At 38.2% G+C, this 21845-nt stretch overlaps 1 protein-coding gene across 2 annotated transcripts; it reads right to left on the bottom strand.

The window, feature by feature from the left end:
* Positions 1-1133: 1133 nt before the first annotated feature.
* On the bottom strand, positions 1134-20216 carry mcidas (multiciliate differentiation and DNA synthesis associated cell cycle protein). 2 transcript variants are annotated; one of them, XM_072579908.1, is made up of 7 exons: positions 20041-20216; positions 19612-19690; positions 19449-19540; positions 8658-8727; positions 7072-7301; positions 4941-5051; positions 1134-1917 (listed from the first exon to the last, which is right to left on the bottom strand). In XM_072579908.1, the coding sequence occupies exons 1-7, from the start codon at positions 20140-20142 to the stop codon at positions 1444-1446; spliced, it is 1158 nt and encodes a 385-aa protein (XP_072436009.1). In that variant the 5' UTR covers positions 20143-20216; the 3' UTR covers positions 1134-1443. The 2 variants fall into 2 exon arrangements, with proteins under 2 accessions (XP_072436009.1, XP_072436019.1); XM_072579918.1 differs by lacking the exons at positions 19449-19540; positions 19612-19690; positions 20041-20216 and adding an exon at positions 9402-9496.
* Between the last annotated feature and the right edge of the window lie 1629 nt (positions 20217-21845).

The raw sequence follows: 21845 nt of genomic DNA, 5'->3' as shown, positions 1-21845 counted from the left end.
AGGTAAAAACTATTCTTTTTTAAGCCACCCAAAGGACATTCATACCAACACAGAATTGCGAACAGCCTGAAAAGGCAGAATTATATTACAGACATACTTTTGTTTAGAAACAAGAGAATGATATAACTCGATTTGTCCTGAAAATATTTTACAAAAGAACTACTTATACATTAATTTTCATATATTAACACTCAATCTAGTCATACCAATCTTGTGCTTTATTTTGTTCGGTTGAGAATCAGCCAGAGATTCAACAATTAACCAATTTGCTTAAGAACATGTTGCCTCAGAAAGTAAGTAAAGATATTAATGACACAAGAGTTATTCTCTATTTTTCCACTTAAACTTCCAAGTTGCAACTGAGCTTCCAGAGTTACAGTATTCCAGTTTGTATAAGGGAACAGCTCCCATATGAAGTGAGTGAATGTGTTGCTGACTCATTTACAGGAGCACTTAAAAATTAACGTAAAAAGCCTACATGTCCACGTTATCCAATTCCTTTCACTGCTCACCATCAAACTACCAATTGTCCACTTTAATACAGGACACAGCAAATGAAAATGATCTATTCTCTGCATAGATGCTGACTGACAGTTTAAAGATTTCCGATATTTTTCTATTTTGGTTACAAATTGCCAGATGATGCGTTGTTTTGTGTTTTGCGCGTGATGTGTATTTGATTGTCTTTCTTTATTAATAAGAGATTTCCAACAATAATAATTATACAGTAACAATGAATTTTGGGCAATTTGGAGTTGTTTTGAGTTCTGATGCTATAATTTTGTTAATTTCTGCTGAGTCTTTACTTGATTCGTATAGTTTTGAATGGAGTCTGACAAGATCCCAGTCAAGCAAGAACCAACACTGGATTAGAAATGTATTATAAATTTTCAAATTGTGAGCTGGATCCCCCTTGTGCAAATATCTCTGGCAATGTGGACAGTAGCAAATGAAATCAGCCATAAATTTTCTTGTCAAAATAACTTATATTAATATCTTTGCATTTCTTCTGTTGCTTAACACAGTTATACTGTGAATATGAACTACAACCATTTTGTTGATAGGCAAACAAAGTCAGACTATTCACAAATCAGCAATATACTAGAAATGATTTATTTTCTTTTGAAGTGCTGTGTAATTTAAACCTTGAAGGATAAAAGCTTGTCAATTGCTTCAGTGCATTTTTGTTTTCTATGAATTATTATAAGATAATAAGATAAAGTTTATATTTGTTGTCTGTTTTTCTGTACAATATATACAAACAAAGAAACCATATTTACATTGAAATATTTAGTGGAATCTAATGTTTGAGTAATATTTATATTTTTAAGTGCTGGCAGTGTAAAGGTGTCGCATGGAATTCCTTTATGTATGGTACCTTACTTGTTAAAAATACCATTAATAAAGTCCCCACTGGTCGGTGTAGTTAGCTGATTAACCCAATCAAGTGGGAATCCAACGAAACTTGAAACCCCCATTTGGTGTCCTGGTTGTAAATGCATTACCCTGAGGAAAAGCTAGCGTTCTTATTGTGCAGTGATTGCGAATTGACGTCTTAAAGGACATATCGTTTTCCAGTTCATTGGTATCTGAGCTGACCATGTGGCAGCCCATTGATGTTTTAAGCCCATTGAAAGTTCCATACATGTTGATGGTTTCCTGATTTTCATTACAACTGGTTTCTGAGTACTCTTCTGAGTACTGTTTCATCCTGAAATATCTAGAGTCCGTGTCACTCAGTGTTTGCAAGGCTGCATTGCACTTTTCTGAGATATCTCTTAAAATCTCATCCACTTTATCACAGTCCTGGTTGTAAAAGTAGGTGTCCTCGATCCTTTGCCGCTTCGTTGAGAATTTTGAGGGAAAGATCTCAGACATGGTGTCATTGGTGTTCTGGCATTCCTGTTTCATTAGTTTCTGGTAAAAGTTGAAAGTAACAAATACTTCATTAATTAGATGCTTTAGCTATGTTGTTTAATGGAGTGCTATACCATCTCTTTGCAACAGATGCTGAAACCGGATTGTTACAATGTTCATCAGTTGGTTAAGATGATCTTATAAACCATGAGTGGAAAGTACATGGAACAGTACCATTTAATCACATGGGCTGTTGTTAAGGGACAAAAAAACCCATGAGGCTTCAATATGTTTTCAGTGATAGTGAAGTGGAGGCCTGCTTTCTACTTGAGCAGATTCCCTTTCCATTGACTTTGAAAAGAAACCTGTGCAGAATGGAAAGCAAGCTATCAATCCGCTATCACCGTCCAAAGTAAACATAAGCCATTCTGTCCCTCTCTACACTCTAATTCTTTCTGTCTTACTGTTGATGCGTTTTATTTATGCAAAACGTAACTCAAGCCCAAGACATATTTCTCATTTCCAAACTGTGTGTTGCCCTATGTAAGTTATAGAAGTCAGCGAAGGAATTTTCTGGATTTTATCATGATAAAAAGTGATGAATTCTGTACTATTTGATTAACCTCGGAGTGGTGATGTATTGGATTAGTTGATACACCGGTATTATGGATATATATGATTTCACTGAAGACTGTATATTACTTTTTAGGTTGATATTACATGGGGTAAGTGTAAAATACTTACATCTGTTACTAATCTATTAATTATTTACAGGATGTGGATGTCACTGGCTTTGACAGCATTTATTGCCCATCTCTAATTATCCTTGAGATGGCAGTAATTATTTTATATGTATTTTTGCCTTTCAGAGAGTTCACCATTAAGGACTCAATGGACTGTCTGTATGAAATGTTGTGACTCTGCCTGTTAGTTAGTTTGCTTTGTGTCATTAAGCTGCATACAAAAAGATCAGATAAGTGGCTGCAATGTATCCGTCATAAAATGTCATGTTTTTTACCATTTTAAGTAAAAGAACCCACTGAGTTCATCAGTCCCTGACAAATGATTGATTGTTAGACCATTATCATGAACGTGAGATGGTAAACAGTAAAGGAAAATATGATGTTGATGTTTCCTGTCCTATTTTAACAGTCAGCAATCAAGTGAATCTACAGGTGAAATATATGGTCAGCAGTCTAAAATCATGCTGAATTCAATCAGGGCAAAGCAGCTCACTTTATTAACATCACATGCACAAGTATCCATTCCCTTCACCATCTATGCTCAGTAGCAGAGTGTGTACTTTCTACAAGACCCACTGAAGAAATTCACCAAAGGCCCTCCGACTGCACTTTCCAAACCCATGACCACTACCATCTGGAAGGACAAGGGCAGAAGCTACATAGGAACACCATCACCTTTAAGTTCCCCTCCAAGCCACTCACCATCCTGACTTGGAAATATATCACTGTTCCTTCACTGTTGCTGGGTCAAAGTCCTGGAATTCTGCCCCTAATGGTATTTTAGGTCAACCCACAGCAGGTGGACTACAGCGATTCAAGAAGGCAGCTCACTATCATCTTCTCATTGGCAACTAAGAACGGACAATGAATGCTGGCCAGCCAGTGACATCTATGTCCCATGCGTGAATAAAAAAAACTCCTCTCAGTACTGTCAGGGTCAGAGGCAACTATTGCAGGTGGATTGCTGAGGATAAGATCAAGTACAATTTTCTCTCTTGTTGGTTGCATCATCATTTGCCACAGACCAGCAAATATATCCTTTAGGACTCAGCCTACATGGTCAATAATAGTGTTATCAAGCCACCCTTGTTTGATGGTGATAGTCCTTGCCACCTTTCATTCAATCAGAGTTCATTATGGAGCAAATCATGACAATTTTCTTTCCCCTAAAGATCATTAGAGAACCAGATAGGTTTTACTGCAATCAATCTTCTTTTTTTCAACTGAAGACTTTTATTGTGCTTTTGCTATATTTATGTGAAAAACTCTATCTCTGGACTAGAGGTCCAGTGACCATTTCTCTACTGTCATTGTCTCCCTAGTTTGAAAAATCATTCCCTAATATCATTCGAGCACTATTGCATGGAACTAAGATAAATGTTAATTATTTGAGCAATTAGTTATTGCATAACTTATATTTCAACAGCATTGTTCAACTATAATTGTATGTCATGCATTAATATTATTCTTATTACTATTAGTCTTCAGTTTTGAATAACTAACACTTTTCTTTCTGCCTGAAATGTACAAGATGTACAGTGTACAATTATATGGGGCCAAAAGTCCCAAATTTGAAATTGCCATGTCAATTTATAGCTAGAAGAATTTTGTTAATATTGTTTCTCAAGCTTCCAATTTTAAGACCAGGCTTTGATCAAAAATGTTGACAAAAATATACAGGCTATGGTTTTACATTTTAAAATTTCTGAGAACATGGGCCACTGTAGTTTCAAAGAAGTAATCTAGAAGTTCTAAAAGTGAACATTTTTTAATCCAATTTGATGCCACAATGAAGTTATTATACTCTGTTAGGTGTGTAACAATGTGAAACTGTCTCTTTTAGTAAGATTCACAAATTACATGAAGTGAGGTACATTTGGCAGTGATGCACAAGTAGTTGCACAATTGTGTCCAAGAAGTTATTCAAGCCTAACTGAGCAATGAGACATATTTGCAATCCTTTCCTAATTTGTTGCTTATTTCACACTTATGTTGCTTAAAAGAGCAAAGAATGATTCCTTGTGTTGATTTTCACCAGTAGAATAAGTGTTAATTATTTAAGCAGTGTAGAACTTATCAGCATAGCTTTGATCAGACAACTTTCTAAAGGCAACAGTTAGGTTTTGCTCTGCTGTATGTGTTGTGAAAGCTGCCTGGCTAGTCTGGAACTCAACACACATACAGACACATCCTACTCTCTTACTTTTCAGTTTTCCAAAGTCTTAAAAATGAGTGGATCCTCAAGTTTGTGGACCCCACCACTTCTTAATGCAGGTATGGGTAAAACCATGCTCCTCTCATAAAAAGAAAACTTGTACTGTAACTGTTTATAATACTTACATCAAGTATAGATGCCAAATGTTTTGCCTTACTAGCAAGCTCTTTCAGTTGGACATTTCTTTCCTTCAGTGATACAATTTCATACTGTTTTCTCTTTAAAGTGACCTGCAGCTGCAATAGGAAACATGAGTTAACCACAAAAGTGAACATTCTATACAAAATCAAAATATGATCCCTTGCATTACATTCAAATTGTCAGAGATTTCAATTACATATTCTGTGAAAATAGGGATGAAATGTTGGAATCAATTTTACAGAATTTTACAGCACATGTGGAGGCCAATTGGTCTTTTGTTCTGTGTTTTTCTGGTAAAAATACCTTCTCCCTATTCTCACTCTTTCCTTGTGCTCTTTCATTTATTTTTTACAAATATTTTGGAATTCAGCTTAGAGTCATGGAGTCATAGCGATGTACAGCACAGAAACATACCCTTCGGTCCAACCTGTCCATGCCGACCAGATATCCCAACCCATTCTAATCCCATTGCTTCAGTCAATTTTTCTGGGAGGGATTTCTATGTCTTAACAACTCTGTACAAAAATAACACAAAGAGTTCCTTTTATTTTTTGCTTGAATTTATGGTCTCTAGGTATCAACTCACCAATGTATGGAAATAAATTTTCTTGATTCATTTTATCAGAGCATCACTCACTATAAAGCCTCGAGTTCCAAAGATGTTTACAGCACAGAATGGTATCATTCATCTTATCACTTTCAGTTTGGCTCTTTGTTCAATCTATCCAAAACTAACAAACATCACTGCCCCACTGTTACTCCATTGTTCAATATCTTCTCCTGCTTTAAATGTTTCTCACTTGTCCCTTTAAATATACAATGATTTATACCTCAATGTAAAATTCTTCTGTCGTGTCTTTTCATTGTTCCAGAAATCAATTAAATTTGATGATCTCTTGTCAACTACAATCCCCTCTAACCAAAGGAAATAGATATTTTATATTTCATAAATTTAAAAGCTTGTACTCTATTTTTTATGTCCCTCTTTTTCAGTAATTGATATAGACCCAACATCCCAAATCCCTGCTCTTAACAGGAATTTCCATAATTGATACTGACTCAGTAAATTTAGATTTCCTGGTGTATTTGTTTTTCCTTTTCACAAAACTGCACACAAAACTCAGGTTGTAGATTAATTTTATGTGGATTCATCACAATTTCTTTAACCTTCTAGCTATGCCCCATTTTTTAACCCAGATTTAAGTTAGTCTTTTACATAGCATTGTCAACCAACATCTGTGCAACGAAGGAATTTACTATTGACCTCAAAGTCTACATGGCCATTTACACTCTTCAGCCCTTCTGTTGATATATATGTTCCAAACCTTACCTCACATTTATTATATTAAATGCCATTTACAACCTGTCTCCCATTCCACTAAAATCTTTACACATTCGCAAAATTTTTCAATATATAATTTCAGTTACATCACACTGCAAATTTTTGCTATAAATTCTGTGTTACCATCGAGCCCTCCACTATCACCTGGTGAAGGAGCGTCGCTCTGAAAGCTAGTGTGCTTCCAATTAAACCTGTTGGACTATAACCTGGTGTTGTGTGATTTTTAACAGTCAACATTGGCCATTGTAATTGAATATATTCTACTAGTTGTTTATGTTTTTTAATTGCAATTTTATTGAATAAACGAACATATAAAATTTGCACAAATTCTGCATTGTATTTTGCTCAGTTTCTGCAACAAGAAAATTTCAGTCGTTGTTGCTCAAAAAAGCTAGCCAGTCATGCTAAATATGTGAAACTTGCATACACACAAATATTTAGCAAGGACCAGCCAGTTTTCAGAATGAGCAGTGCCTATTTTTAATTTTTTTTCCCCTTGAGATTTGTGCGTTGCTGCCAAGGCCTCCACTTACTGTCATCCTGGGTTGCCTGTAATGATGCAGTGATGGATTTGGATGAAGCTCTACTGTCCATATGGTCAAGGTACTCCCATAGTACTGTATATCAAATATACATACCCACTGTTGTAACAGTTAATACAATTGGTTTAATACTTGCCCTGTATTTGTGGACCTGAGTTTATATTGTACAGATTTGGTTGTTGTAAATAATTCTGCAATAACAAGAGAAATATTTTGATGTTTTTTTCTTACCTGTTCATTTTCCTCCAGAGCATCTCCTAGAGCCTTTTGATTTTCTTCTGCCACGTCTTTCCAAAATTGTTCAGTTGGTTGTGAGTGATCTGTCTGCAGATTCATCTCCAGCAGAGAGTCTTCCACAACTGGGATTGAGGATGAAATGCATGCCTCTAGATCAGACACATAGTCAGAAAGAGGCAGTTCTGCATCAGTCATGGACATGGGTTGCATCAAAGATGATGGGTCTGTGGACATCAGGGAAACTAGGTTACATACAGACACTTGGTGAGGTATAGAGCAGCAAAGCAAGGAAATTCTGGAAAACCTTTATAAGTAAATAGCTATTCCTCAATTTTTAGAAGGTCAATTTTGGGCCATCACACTCAGAATGGATGGCAATGCCTCGGAAAGGATGCGGATGAGATTTACCAAAATTGTCCTGGGGTGAAAGAATTCAACACTGTGGAGAGGTGAGACCAATTTCATTTACCTCAGAGCAAAGAGATTTAATGGAAGACTTAACAAAGGTGTTTGGGATCCTGGTAGCGTTTGTTTGGAATACTGAAGTGAGGAGGAATCGACAGGGAATTCATGTTTAAGGTCAGTGCAAAAAAGCGTGAAGGTGTGTAAAAGTTTCCTGTTCGGCTGGTTGTTGTGACCTGAACGTGGAAACAGAACCTTTAGAAAGGGCTGGGTTTTTTTTAAAACGGGGTGTGGAGTGCATCACTCGAGCTAACGTGCAGTTGAGTGAGACCAACATGAACAGGATGTGAGCTTCCTTCGCGGGGCTAGCATCTCTTGCCTTTCCTTGAGCAGGCGGCGCTAACCTGGCTTCATAAGCCGCTGCAGGTAGGTACAGCCACAATACGGTTAGGGAAACCCAGCAAAGGGAAATACTGTTTCCTGCTGGGCTTGGGAACTTGCTGGGGAACCTGCACCCATCCTGAAGGAGACCCACAGTCATTCGTCTTCAATGGAAACAAAAGACTTTGCATCGACACTGAAGTACCGGTCAGTTAATGGCGTTGCATGTCATTAGTTGCATTGTTCAGTGGTTCCGTGTAATAGAAAGGAAGGATTTGTCTGGAGGAACAAACCCCTGGTACCATTGCAGCTGAAATATGGACACCTGACTTCACTCAGTATTGGTCGTATGGGCCAAGGATCACGAGGAATAATAAACAGGCTCCGTTCCCCTCGCTGTTCCGTTTCGGGAAATGCTTTGAAACTAAACGTTGTGGCTCGTTTATACTTCCAGATTATTTTAACAATACAGGTTTGTGCCTGGGAACTTGTTTAGAAAGATCAAGGTTAAGTAGAAAGAGTTTTGCAATACTTTCAGAAACATTCCCTTTAAACCACTGCCATCCCCTTCATGTTGTGAGCCTTTGTCAGAGACTTCACGGGGCGGCAAGTACAGACACGCTGTAGGTTTCTTTTTCGAACCGGGGTTTATTGTGAAATCTCTCATCAGTGTGTTCCCTTGTTTCCAAGGGCAACGGCTGGTGAGGACGTGGGTACAATGTTCATGCCTGCTCCTGAATCTACGAAAACTTGTAATTTTTGATAGTTTCACAGATGGCCCAATGACATGGACTTACCGCACATGATCATACCAACATCTTTGAAATCCTGCAGGTCAAACTCCGGTGCTGCTTCTAAAGCCTGATTCTGCAAAGAGAACAGAATTCCTGGTGATGAAATCACATCCTTGATATACTGATCACAGTTTGGCCCCAGCATGATTTAACATTGCGAGGCGTTTATGCTTTATAACATATGGAGTCAATGTTAATTAAATCGGTGTTTATGTCAATTTCCTCTCTGCCATTTGCTCCAGTGACTCTCTGGATTCTCATGTTCCACCGCCCGCTTTGCCTGACTGACTGCCTGGAGCTAAACCTCCAGAGTACTCTCTCCCCCCCAAAAAAACAACTCCTTCCACCAGGTCCTCCGACGAATGATTGCTGACGCCCATTTCTCCCGTAAGAACTGGCTTAAACAAATGTAAGTTGCATTAAAAAGCATTAACAAAAAAGAAGCAAGTTTGTGTTGTGTGGGTGTTTATGTCCGTATCTCAGGCTCCGGTGGATAGATGCGGTGTCGAACCAGTGCGGATTCAATTCCGGTTCTGACTGAGGCTGACTTAGGACAGGCCCCATCACCCTGTCCCTGAGGGGGAAACGGAGGGCGAGGGCAAACAGCCGCTCCCTAACAAACTGGATAACCTGAAGCAACAGCAGCCACTGAGACAAGGAGCTGCAGAGCTCACATCCTACTCAGCATAAATACAGAGGAGGTATCTTAACCAGTGCCTTAAACATAGCGTGCACAAGCAAACATACCTGGAATTCAAAGCTCCATTGCGGGAATTGCATGTAACAGGTCTGCAGTGCCATTGGAAAAGCTGTTGGTCTTCGAGAGAAGGGCAAACTGCTCTCTGATCACATAAAAAGCAGCAATCAAACTGACTGAAGTGTCAATGCTGCAAACTGCAGCGATTAAGGTGATCTATGGGTATGGAAAACTATCTTGGAAAGATTGAAGTTCCAAAGATTAAAGTTCCCCAGCGCCCTTTGCCACAATAAGATTGAACTCGGCGTTGAGCGCTATCTATCTGTACTCTGGTCACCTTGATGAAAACATTGCAATGCTGCCGATGGCACAGGATTGCAGGCGTTTTGTGAACTGCCTGTGGTCTGGCGGCAGTCACCGTACAGGCAGCCTGCTTCAATTCAATAGGCCAGCCACACGAACCAACCACATTACACCCGGAGCCAGCAAATCGCTTCACACTTGAACACAAAGAGGAAGCCAGCCTCTGTTGGTCAGGCTTGACACGGATTCCTGGCAGCATTTCTGTTACAGCGCACAGCCCGTGTATGTCCAGATTTACCTCAAGATTCTGTCGCAAAAAGGAAGCTGGGTTCAGCTGAATCGATCAATTAAATTCGTGCCAGGACGCAGAGTGACGTCTTGTTATCAAGTTTTGAAACTGTGAATAGGTTAAACCACTCCGTTTTCCCGTCTCTCGTCAACTGTAGAGCAAGCTCCTGGGTACCACTGAGACTAACGTCCTTTCAGGGCGACCTCATTTACGGGTCGATTTAAATCAAATTGCTCCTGGACCCCCAACGTACCGTGCAGCACATTGCTTGTTTGGAGCTTTTTCATTCATTCTGGAGATATGGGTGTCACGAGCAAAGCTGACATTTATTGCTCACCCTTAGTTCTCCTGTCAGTGGGTATTTTTTTTTCTCTCTGGAACCTGCGAAGGGGACGATCCACAGTGACGACAGTTAGCGGTTTCCAAGAGTTTGACCCTTTGAGGATATGTCCAAGTCTCAAAGGAACAAAGTAAGTTACAGCACAGGAACACGCCCTTCGGCCCTCCAAGCCTGCGCTGATCCAGATCCTCGATCTAAACCTGTCGCCTATTTTCTGAGGATCTGTATCCCTCTGCCCATTCAGTATCGCTCTAGATACATCTTAAATGACACTATCATGCCTGCCTCTACCACCTCCGCTGGCAACGTATTCCAGGCTCCCACTACCCTCTGCTTAAAGAACTTTCCACGCATATCTCCCTTAAACTTTCCCCATCTCACCTTCCACTCATGATGCTAAGTAATTGAGTCTCCCACTCCAGGAAAAAGTTTCTTGCTATCCACCCTGTCTATACCTCTTATGATTTTGTAGACCTCAGTCAGATCCCCCCTCAACCTAATCTTTCTAATGAAAATAATCCTAATCTGCTCAACCTCTCTCCATAGCGAGCACCCTCCATATCAGGCAACATCCTGGTGAACCTCCTCTGCATCTTCCCCAAAGCATCCACATTCTTTTGGTAATGCTTTCTTCCTATTGTCATTCCTAATTTGTTTCTAATCCATTTAGGATCACATTGAACTTGTGTTTCTTCTGTATTTAAAGGTATTCCACTTGTTTTAAACTTAGGTATTGTTGAACATCCTTCCCCAGTTTATTTACTTTAGCTATTCCCTCACTCTATTGAATTTAGCCTCTTAAAGTTATATCCTGTCTTAGATATGACTGACTCCCAAATCATGCCACTTTGTGATTATCAGTGTGCAGCCTCCCACAGGATCTCACAACACAGGTACTCCTGTGGAGATCTCAAAACAATCTCCATAATAAATACTTTTGGAACTTATTAATAAACATTTTTATTGTGCTTGTTGCTTTCAGGTTTACTGGTTAATAAAAACAAGACAGAATATTAGCAATGGCTAAATCATTTTGAATATAAATTACTTCTCAATGATATAATCACATTCTGAATGATTAATTAGATCAGAAATTACTTTGTTGAAACTTCTGAAACACACAATACTCTATCTCTTTGGGATCTAACATTTTACTACCATGGTCTCATTCGATGTAACGGCCCTGTTCACCTCTATCGACAAAACCCTAGCCAGAGAAACAATAGCCAACCTGCTGGACATACAGGATGGTGAACCTATCAACAAAGACTGCATACTCAAACTACTGGACCTGTGCCTCACAACACACTTCACATTCAACAACCAAATATATGAACAAATCAACAGCACACACATGGACTCACCCATCTCTGGACTCATAGCAGAAGCGGTAATGCAAAGATTAGAACAAACAGTCTTACCGCAAATTCAACCCAAAGTCTGGGTCAGATATGTAGATGATATCTTTGTAGTCATTAAAAACACAGAAATAGAGAACACACACCGGATCATCAACGCCACACTCAGAGGAATCCGATTCACTAGAGAGGAAGAAAAGGACAACCAACTCCCATTCCTAGACGTGATGGTACAGAGAACACCGAACGGAGAATTCACCACAAAGGTATACAGGAAAGCCACACACACAGACCAAATCCTGAACTACAAAAGCAACCACCCCAACACACACAAAAGAAGTTGCATCAAGACACTGTTCAAAAGGGCCAAAACACACTGCAGTACACCAGAACTGCAAAAACAGGAAGAAGAACACTCTACAATGTATTTGCCAAAAATGGATACCCCCGCAATTTCATCAACAGATGCCTAAGGGAAAGACAACGGAATGAGGACATGCCACAACCCAAAGGACTAGCCACATTACCATACATCAAGAGCATTTCTGAACTGACAGCCAGACTACTATGACCACTAGGACTCATAACAGCACACAAACCAACAACCACTCTCAGACAACAACTCACCAGGACAAAGGACCTGATACCCAGCATGAGCAAAACCAACGTAGTATACAAAATCCCATGCAAGGACTGCACAAAACACTACATAAGACAAACAGGAAGACAGCTAACGATCCGTATTCATGAACACCAACTAGCCATGAAACGACACGACCAGCTATCCTTAATAGCCACACACGCGGATGACAAGCAACATGAGTTCGACTGGGACAACACTACTATTATAGGACAAGCCAAACAGAGAACATCCAGGGAATTCCTAGAGGCATGGCACTTATCCACAGATTCTATCACCAAACACAGCGACCTGGACCCAATATACCGGCCACTGCAGCGGACAGCTAGAACTGACAACCGGAAGCGGCAGAGACAGGCCACTATAAATGCCGGAGGAAAGGTCACAGAAGCACTTCACAGGAGGCTCCCAAGCACTGAGGATGTCACCTAGACAGGGGACGAAACATCTGCAACACAAATTCCCAGCTCGGCAAACAGAACCACAATATTTGACTCCCATTTTATATGAAAGAAAAACAGAGTACTAGTTAGTTGGTAGTGAAGTAGTGCAGTAATTAATATGAAACACAATGTCTGAGTCATTGTGAAACATTCTGGCTCATTCTGTAGGTATTGAGATGCTAGAGATTGTACCTTTGAACACAAGAAGTGGTTATTTAGAACAGACATGTTGACACATGGGCAATGGAGCAACTTTGCTGTGCTACTAGCAATTACTTACAGATTGTCATCATACTAAACTCACCTGAGAATTTCAAAAGAATCTGTTCCCTCAAAACATTCTATTGTGAAATATACAGCTAACTCTAGATATTGGTGATAGAGAATTAACATCACAATCAAGATGTTTGCATTATGACTTGAAATCAGGATAACTTTATAATATATATTTTGCAAAGAAAATAAACAAATATGTTTTAAGAGGTTAGCCCTGTTGGAATAAATAGGAAAACATAAAGACATCTGCAATCCACCCCACTGCTTGTATCCATTCTGCTATTCATTTAGTTATGAATGGTCAATACTGTAAAGCCACATAACTGTTTAGTTCCAAAAATCACAATAACTTTGTCCCACAAACTTTATCAATCTTAATTTTGAAACTTTTGATTGATGTATCCTCAATAGCCTTTTGAGAGTGCAAGTTCTAAATGTTCATCATCCTTTGTGGGAAGAAGTGCTTAAATACTAGAATAGCCTAGCTCTAATTTGAAGGTTATATATCTTATTTTGGCCCTACATCAAAGGAAAGACTTTTTCTTTTTCTACCCTAACAAGTACTTTAAATGGCTTAAACTAATTCAAGTTAGATGCGGTTCTTTTACACTCACAGGGCTACAAACCTGGTCTCTGCAACTGACCCCCATAATTTAAAGAAAATTGATAGATCATCAGATACACATAATCAAAGTGAATGAATAGAAATGTGAAAGATATTTACTAACCTATTTAGTTTAACTTAAATAATACATTCAAAATCACACATTGATAACTGGGATTGTTTATATAGCTTTGAGTGAATTCAAACAATTTAGAAATATTCTCTGAACTTGAATATGGTTCACTACAACTTCACAAACTTAAAAGTTGGTGGGACTGTTTTATTTTATTTTTATATGACTCTATTTTTCTCTTCAGTCAGTCACACGTCTAAATGTGAGGCATAAGAATTAGGCTGCTCTGCAAATTTATATGGGATTTTTAATGTGAGAAGAGAAAGATTTAAAAATACAAGATTGGCAAATGTTTTACCACAGGGTGGTTCACATGTGGAATAAACTTCCTGAGTAAGTGGTGAATGTGGTTATAATTAGAATATTTAAAAGACATTGGGATAAGTACATGAATTGGAAAGGTTTGGAGAGAGATGGGCCCAGGAGCAGGCAGGTAGGACTAATTATTTTAGGATTATGTTCAGTGTGAACCGGTTGGACTGAAAGGTCTGTTTCCATGCTGTATGACTCTACAATGAAGTGAAGGATAATTGTGTGAGGAGGTTAATTTTAAATGTTAAATAATTCCCCAACACTATAAAACCAAATGTATAAAATTATCTAATTGAAAACCAACAGCTGGTTCTTAAGTTTAAATCCAATCAATATATGCAATACTTTGTAGCTTAATCAAATGAACTCTGATGAATATTAGGCTTTGCATTCAGTTTGTCAAGGCATATGAACCCCTTTGACTATGAATTGCATTGTTATATTAATACTCATGATGAATCTCTTTTACAGTACCTAACACATATCTTGTGTTTGAAATTGACAATCTACTGTACAAAGATTGACCTATAATATGAAACTTCCAGCATGTAACTGAATTAACTCAGGATGTTGATGACAATTTTAAAAAAGCCAAAACTGTATGTTAGTTAGAAATAACAATAAATTGTTTCAGATAGAGTTTTTGCTAACTTGAATGTTTGATTTGATTATAGATTCTAATGATGTTCATAAATTGATGCATGATGCTCCTACTGGTATAATTGAATTGGAGTATTCTGCTTGAATGTTGTAACTCACTGACAGCAATTATGTACTCCATGCTATTCACTGAAAATATTGTAGATGCCATAAATGCAATTTGTCTCTTTTGTTTTAGTTATTAGTTCAAATTTATTTATTAACTCACAATTAGATTAACTAAATTACAATGGTAATTTCATAATTAGTATTTTAGGCTGCTTCACAAGCCTCTTGAGACATCAAAGCATTTCATCTTAAAAGTACTTTTTCAACATGCAAAAGGAACTTAATTGATGAAGTGTTTCATCTCAAAAGAGAACATACTGTGACTATCAAGAAATTTTAACTCTACATACAAACATGTAAGAGTTATGTACTCATTTCACCTAAAATGAAGGAAATTAAACCATTTACTTCAATTTAAAATCCACCAATAAGTTTGAATCTTGTTAAAACATAAATTATTATTATTATTGTTATACAATTTATGCATATTTTTACCATTGATTTTAGATTGACACCTTTATAAATTTTATTTCTTTTTCTCCCAGTGGAGAAAGGATTTTAAAAATAGTTTCTTATATTGAAAACAACTGCAAATTATGATATTACAGCTGAACCATAATAATCTAGAATTGTCAGTAGGTCAATATTCAAAATGTCAATTTGTCTTTTTTTTAGATGCTGAAAAATCAATTCTATATTTCAACATTGACTGTTGTTGAGTGATGTTAGCACACACACGGTGCACAGGATGTGGGCATACCAGATGGCCAGCATTTATTGTCCATCCATAATTGTCCAGAAGACAAGTTTTGTATGAGACAGTGTCAAACTTCTTGAGTGTTATTGGAGCTGCTCCCATCCAGGCAAGTGGGGAGTACTTCATCATATTTCTGACTTGTGCCTTGTAGAAGGTGAATAGGCTTTCAGAAGTCAGGAGGTGAATTACTCACTGCAGTATTCCTCACCTCTGACCTGCTCTTGCAGCTACTGTGTTAATGGATCAAGTCCAGTTGAGCTTCTAGTCAATAGCAACTTCCAGAATGCTGATAATGGGGGGATTCAGTGATGTTAACATTATTGAATGTCAGGTTGCAGTGATTAGATTGTCTCTCATTGGAAATGGTCATTGCCTGGCACTTGTGTGGCATAAATCTTATTTGCCACTTGTCAGTCCAAGTTTGGATGTTGTCCAGATCTTGTTGCATTTGAACATCAGTCCGTCTCAATATCGAAAGAGTTGCAAATGGTGCTGAACATTGTGCAATCATTGACAAACATCTCCCTCCTCTTACCTTATGATGGAGGGAGGGTCATTAATGAAGCAGCTGAAGATGGTTGGGCCTAGGACCCCACCCTGACGAACTCCTACAAAGATGTCCTAGAGCTGAGATGACTGATCTCCAGCAACCATTGTGAGGATGCTGCTCCTTTAACAAGGTTATGTTGTCTTCGTTTTTGTTCAGAGAGGTCAAAAAAGACGCAGATTCTGAAAAGTCTAAGTTGAAGGGTTTTAGGGCCAATTTGATTATAGCTAACAGATACTGCCTCAGGCAAGAGGCTTTTAAGTTTAAAAAGAAACATTTGTACAATGAAAGGAGAGTGGCTAGTTCTCCCAGCTCAGCTTTTGTCTGGTTTGGTCTGGCTATTCACTGAGAGCAGTCAGGCAGTTGTAAAATCTACTAGATGCAAAGAAGCTAGTCCAAGCTGATCCTCTCTCTCTCTGACATCTCTCCTGTAAGACCCTGTGTTTGATTTTACCTTTTGTACCAAGGAGTGTTTATGGGCATAGTTGCAAGTATTTGGAACAGCATCATTAAGTTGGGATGATCAGTTGAGTTTTTGGATAGGTTAAGTTATTCATTATTTTGTTTTCTTTTGTTTGTGTTTCATTCGGCAATCTACATTTTGTTTTATTTAAAGCTATATGGTTTGATCAACTGCATCCCTCATGGAATATCTGCGTTACACCTGCTTAAAGTAACTCGCAAAATTAGGGTCTGGGCTACTTTCTGGGGGTCTGGCCTGGTCCATAACACCACAATTATCTTCTTATCGCCAGGTATGATTCCAATCTGTGGAAAGATTCCCCCCGATACCCATTGACTCCATCTTTGCGAGGGCTCCTTGATGTTGAATGTGGCCTTGACGTCAAGGGCTGTCACTCTCACCTCACCTTGGGAATTCAGCTCTTTAGTCCCTGTTTGAATAAATCTGTAATGAGGTCAGAAGTTGAGTGACCCTGAATTAAGAGTCTACCACATTATTTTGGCTTTGGAGTCACATACAGACCAGACAAGGTTTTATCATCATTATTAGACTCTTAATTCAATATATTTTGTGGAATTCAAGTCTATTATCTTCCATGATAGGATTTGAACCCACGTTCCCAGAGCATCATCTGGCTGCCTGATTTAATAGTGTAGCAATATCACTACTAGACCACTACCTCTGCTGATGTGCCCTAAAAAGGAGAATTATCACTCTGAATTTTGTATCTATTGTACCTTACAATTAAATTGTGTTTATGTTCATTGAACCAAAGCTATCAAATATCAACCAACATTATTAAATATTTCCTTTTGCAATTGTTGATCCACAGGAATCAAAAATTCAAAAATGCAAAACTACAATTAAATCTAATGGCCAAGAACATTACCATCCTGTAGCAAGCAGTGTTCTTGTTTATACTGTTCTCTATGCCAAATTGATAATCTCCTAAAGACTATCATTATCTGAACAAATTACAGAATCACTGCATGATTTCAGTTTACTTAGAACACAGTGACAATAAAATTTAACATGTTGGCAGAATTTTCCTCTCCAACACCATTAGGCAAAAGTGAGGTACAGCACCTCGAAGGTATTCTACACTTAGTGTATAAACAAAATCCCATGTTTTTTTCCCAGTGGAACGGTTCCTGCCATAGTAGAACCTCTGATTGGAAATAGCTGGAATGAATCAAGAGTTTTGCTGCAGGGAAAAGAAGCCTGTAGTGGCATTCCTGGCTACTCTCTGGGGCCTTTTCTGTTAAATAGCAACAGCCAGAGGTGTTTTCATCCCAAAAGGCTGTGGAATGATGTTCCAATAGAACACGTTGGTGTGTGTGTGTGTGTGTGTGTGTGTGTGTGTGTGTGTGTGTGTGTGTGTGTGTGTGTACTCCACAGAAAAGATGAGGGATACCTGCTAGCAGTGAACTTCACCTGCCACCTCATTTCAATACTAACATTTGTATCTCATGCTTCTATTCATCAGACCTAAAAGATCTCTATCCCTTTTCATTTTCATCCATGTACCTCAGTTATAGGCAAAAGGGCTGATGAAGGTAAATGGCCTCCCAGTGCCTCAAATATATGGAAATATGAACACATATACAAGAAGTCTTTGGATTTTTTTGGATAGAGTCAAAGCCCAACATTTTGTTTATTTACTTGATACGCAACTGTACAGAACCAAACTACTTTTGTGACAATGTTTATATACAAAGAGATGTTTTAAAGAATAAAGTATATTTTTGAAATAAAATAGTAAAAGGAAAGCTACCTCATGTTTAGGAAATTGACATTTTCTGTTTTAGTTTCCAATTTGCATTCTGTTTAATGCACTGAAAGATTGATAGTTCTCCTGTGAATTATAGCCAAAACTGGAAGATCAGTTATAAATATGTTTGAATCCTGATGGGCTTTCAAGTTATAATCTTCAAAATATTATATTATAGCAAAATGTTATATGTGAATGGAATGAAAGATCTACTATGTGCCTATTTAAAAAATCTGTTGGCGATTTAATTTGGATACCACTTTTGAACTGAATCTAACATCAATATTATATAAATAGAATGCATTAGAAAGATGCTTGAAAAGTGTCAAAGTACATTAAATTATTTCATCACAGCTTTCCTGGATGATAATCCTTAAATCCAAACATTTCTAATCAACAAAAACAGAAGCTATTAGAATGGAGGACACTGAGAATGTGAAAGAGAACAACTTGTCTTGGTTTTGACATGAAATCCAAGGGACTCTAATGTAAACATGGGTTGTTAAATAAAATTAAATGTTCTTTCTGAAATGAATATTTTAATCAAGTATGTTAAAATGATTTCTCACAACATATTTATAATCTGCACAACAGATAAAATATATTTTCTAAACTGAATTAATTACATGATCAGAATAATTCAACAAATAAAAGACAAATACTGTTCCCAATTATCTCTGCACAAATAGCAGAGAATGAAGCACACACGCAAATAGAATAGGCCATTTAGTCTCGCACACGGAATAAAGTACCTCAGCCAGCCATTCATATTTTGCCATTTATTCGCAGACCTTATTTATGTATACATCCTCTGATGCGGGCACTGATTGGCTCTCAGATACTCATTCATGCTCAACACACACAATCTCATTCATGCATATTCATTCATTGAATACAGTGCTTTATCCAAAAATTCTCAGATACTCCGTCATTATCATTCACCTCCTCATTCACAGACTTACACACTGGTTCTTACACATGACTTAGACTCTGACAATCTCACTCATTCACAGAATCTCACCTAACCACCGGTTCATTCACCAATTGATATATTAGCATCCGTACACTCTCCCTCACACACCAACACTCTCTCACACTAACACTCACACCACATTACAAAAACGAATGAGAATAAATCAATTGCGACACATACCTGCGGACTGGATTCATTTGAAGATTCCTGGTGTAGACTTGATGTACAATCTGCTAAATCCTGCCACACTGTCTCATCTATAGTCACGAATGCTAAAAAAAAAGTGGGTTTGAGTTTCGATTATGTACCTGGGGAAAGGAGTGAATGAAACTTCTGTCTGTACCTGAGTCTGGGATACTGTTTGCGGCTTCAGAATAAATGGTCACCTGCGAGCTCGTTCCAAGGGCTTTCTGCAGATCTTTCTGCACATGCCAGGAAAAGCGCAATTTGAAGATAAAATAAAACCATACTTCTGTCAATGTGAGTTCACATAAGAATGTGTCAGCATTATTCAAATACAACGATAACAAACATGCAGAATAGTTGTGATGGGGAAATGTTCATTTATGATTGACTTAATATGATGTTTGAACAAAAGATTTATCACCACACATTAAATTAAATGTGCATTTATCAATACAGAACTATAACCCATATGTACTGCACGAAGAGTAACAGCTAATTTGACAAATAGAAATCGCACTTGACTGTCATTAACAATTCTTTACTGAAAGGTGAGTTTAAACAGTTGCTGTTTAAGTGAGGTGTGTACCTTTTTGTCAACGTTTGGTTGTTTTTTTGCCGAAGTGCGGATCGGTAACTCCACCATCCGATTCGGATAAATCTCTCCAAAGACTTTTCTTCCATTTTGCATGTCCACTGATTTCTTGGATAAAATAAAGGCAGATATGTGACTCCCTTTCTATTTAGTATCAATGAATAAGACTGGTTGTTCTACAATATAGCCTAAACGTTTATCAAAGATGTGTTCGGGTAAATTGGTCATTTATATTGAAATAACTGAAAGATGTCGAAATCAAATGACAATCAGTTGGAACGTTGTTGGTCTTATAGCAGGGACATGCACCGTTATTTGCTTCGCCCAATCAAACCCTTTCCCACTCCGTCTCGACGGGTTCAGCGTCCCTGGAGATGTGTAATTGTAGTAGAAAGGCGCAATTAAGGTCTTCCCCGAACAGGCAGAAGCAGCGCCAGAGGTGGCGCCTTAAACACAAGGCAATCTGTGCACGGCCAGGGCTCTGCGTTGCAAGAGCCACCGCCCCCTGAGACCATTCGTACTTGGTAAATCAGCTCCGATACTTCGCGTTGCGCCTTTTTCACCTTCATTGGCGCCACGTTAACTGTAATTTTACGCAACTGCATAAATGCTCAGAAAGACAGCCTTTAACAAAGACCTAAAACCGTTTGTGCCGTTAGTCCTCGGTGAAATGAGTGAATCAGTTTGTGGCGTTATTAGTGAAGGACAGACCTTTGTCGCTGACATGGTAATAGTACTGTGGCCCCAAAACAATCCCAAACTATTTAACAGTTATCCCTTTCAAGGTAGTAAATTGTATAAATGCGCATGCCGAGAGAATGAACCATTCGTGGTATTGTCACCTGGGGAAATAATGTTTCTCTCTCACTGTAATTGACTGTGTACCTGCAGAAAGTGTAATTGATGGAAGCTAGTGAGAGAATGGTTTTAAATGAAGTACTGATTGTGATAAATGTAAATAAATAAATACACGGGACATGTACCTGATACTGATTGTCTGCAGGGCTGTCCCCGAACTGGGCGCTTATATAAAATGAAGTGAATAAATATTCAGAACGATTCAGTTACATTTCTAGCGAGTAACTCTAATTTGTAAAGTTGTGTTTATGACTGGGTGAAACTGGAAGAGAACCCGTATTTCTAGACGAATTACATGGCTTTATGCTTTCACTCGAACCGATACTAATTGTACAGAAATTAAACAAAGAACTGCGGATACTGGAAATCAGAAACACAACCAGAAATTGCTGGCAAAACTCAGCATGTCTGACAGCATCCAAGGCGAGAAATCAGAGTTAATGTTTTGGGTCCAGTGACCCTTCTTCAGAATTGTAATCGTTGTGCAATTTGGAGACAAACTCTCTATCATTACTTCCTTTATATTTGCCAATTACTAACCTTCATATTTGCATAGAAACTACATGCGAGTCTGATTTCGACAAGAAAGCCTTTGTTTTATAAACACGCACGTGTTATCATAACAGTAATCGCAGGCGAGCATTCTAAGCAAGTATAGGCCATTCAGCCCTTTCAATTCTTCCTCCTTGATCTGTCGTTCAACTGCGTTATCTAGCTTTGATCTATATTCCCCTCGCTTGATCAAACTTTAGCCCAATCTTGAACTCTCCAAGTGTCATAGTATCCACATTAGCGGGGTAGAGCTATCTACCATTCTTTGTGTGAAAATGTGCTTTCTTATTTTGTTTCAGAATAGTCTAGAATCATTGCATCCGGACTAGACAGTGTCCACTAATTTTCGATTTCCCACCTGAAAACTGGAGTAAAAGTGTCTCTCTTCT

This window comes from Chiloscyllium punctatum, chromosome 1 (genome assembly GCF_047496795.1).
Source record: "Chiloscyllium punctatum isolate Juve2018m chromosome 1, sChiPun1.3, whole genome shotgun sequence".
NCBI lineage: Eukaryota > Metazoa > Chordata > Chondrichthyes > Orectolobiformes > Hemiscylliidae > Chiloscyllium > Chiloscyllium punctatum.
The sequence above is the reverse complement of the archived record's forward strand: the minus strand, read 5'-3'. Positions and strand labels throughout refer to the sequence as shown.

Excerpts from the sequence above, each read along its gene's own strand:
- mcidas (XM_072579908.1), bottom strand. The coding sequence starts at position 20,142 with ATGCAAAATGGAAGAAAAGTCTTTGGAGAGATTTATCCGAATCGGATG. Across the intron at positions 19,691-20,040 it reads AACCAAACGTTGACAAAAAG|AAAGATCTGCAGAAAGCCCT; the intron begins GTACACACCTCA and ends TGGCATGTGCAG. Across the intron at positions 19,541-19,611 it reads AAACAGTATCCCAGACTCAG|CATTCGTGACTATAGATGAG; the intron begins GTACAGACAGAA and ends CTTTTTTTTTAG.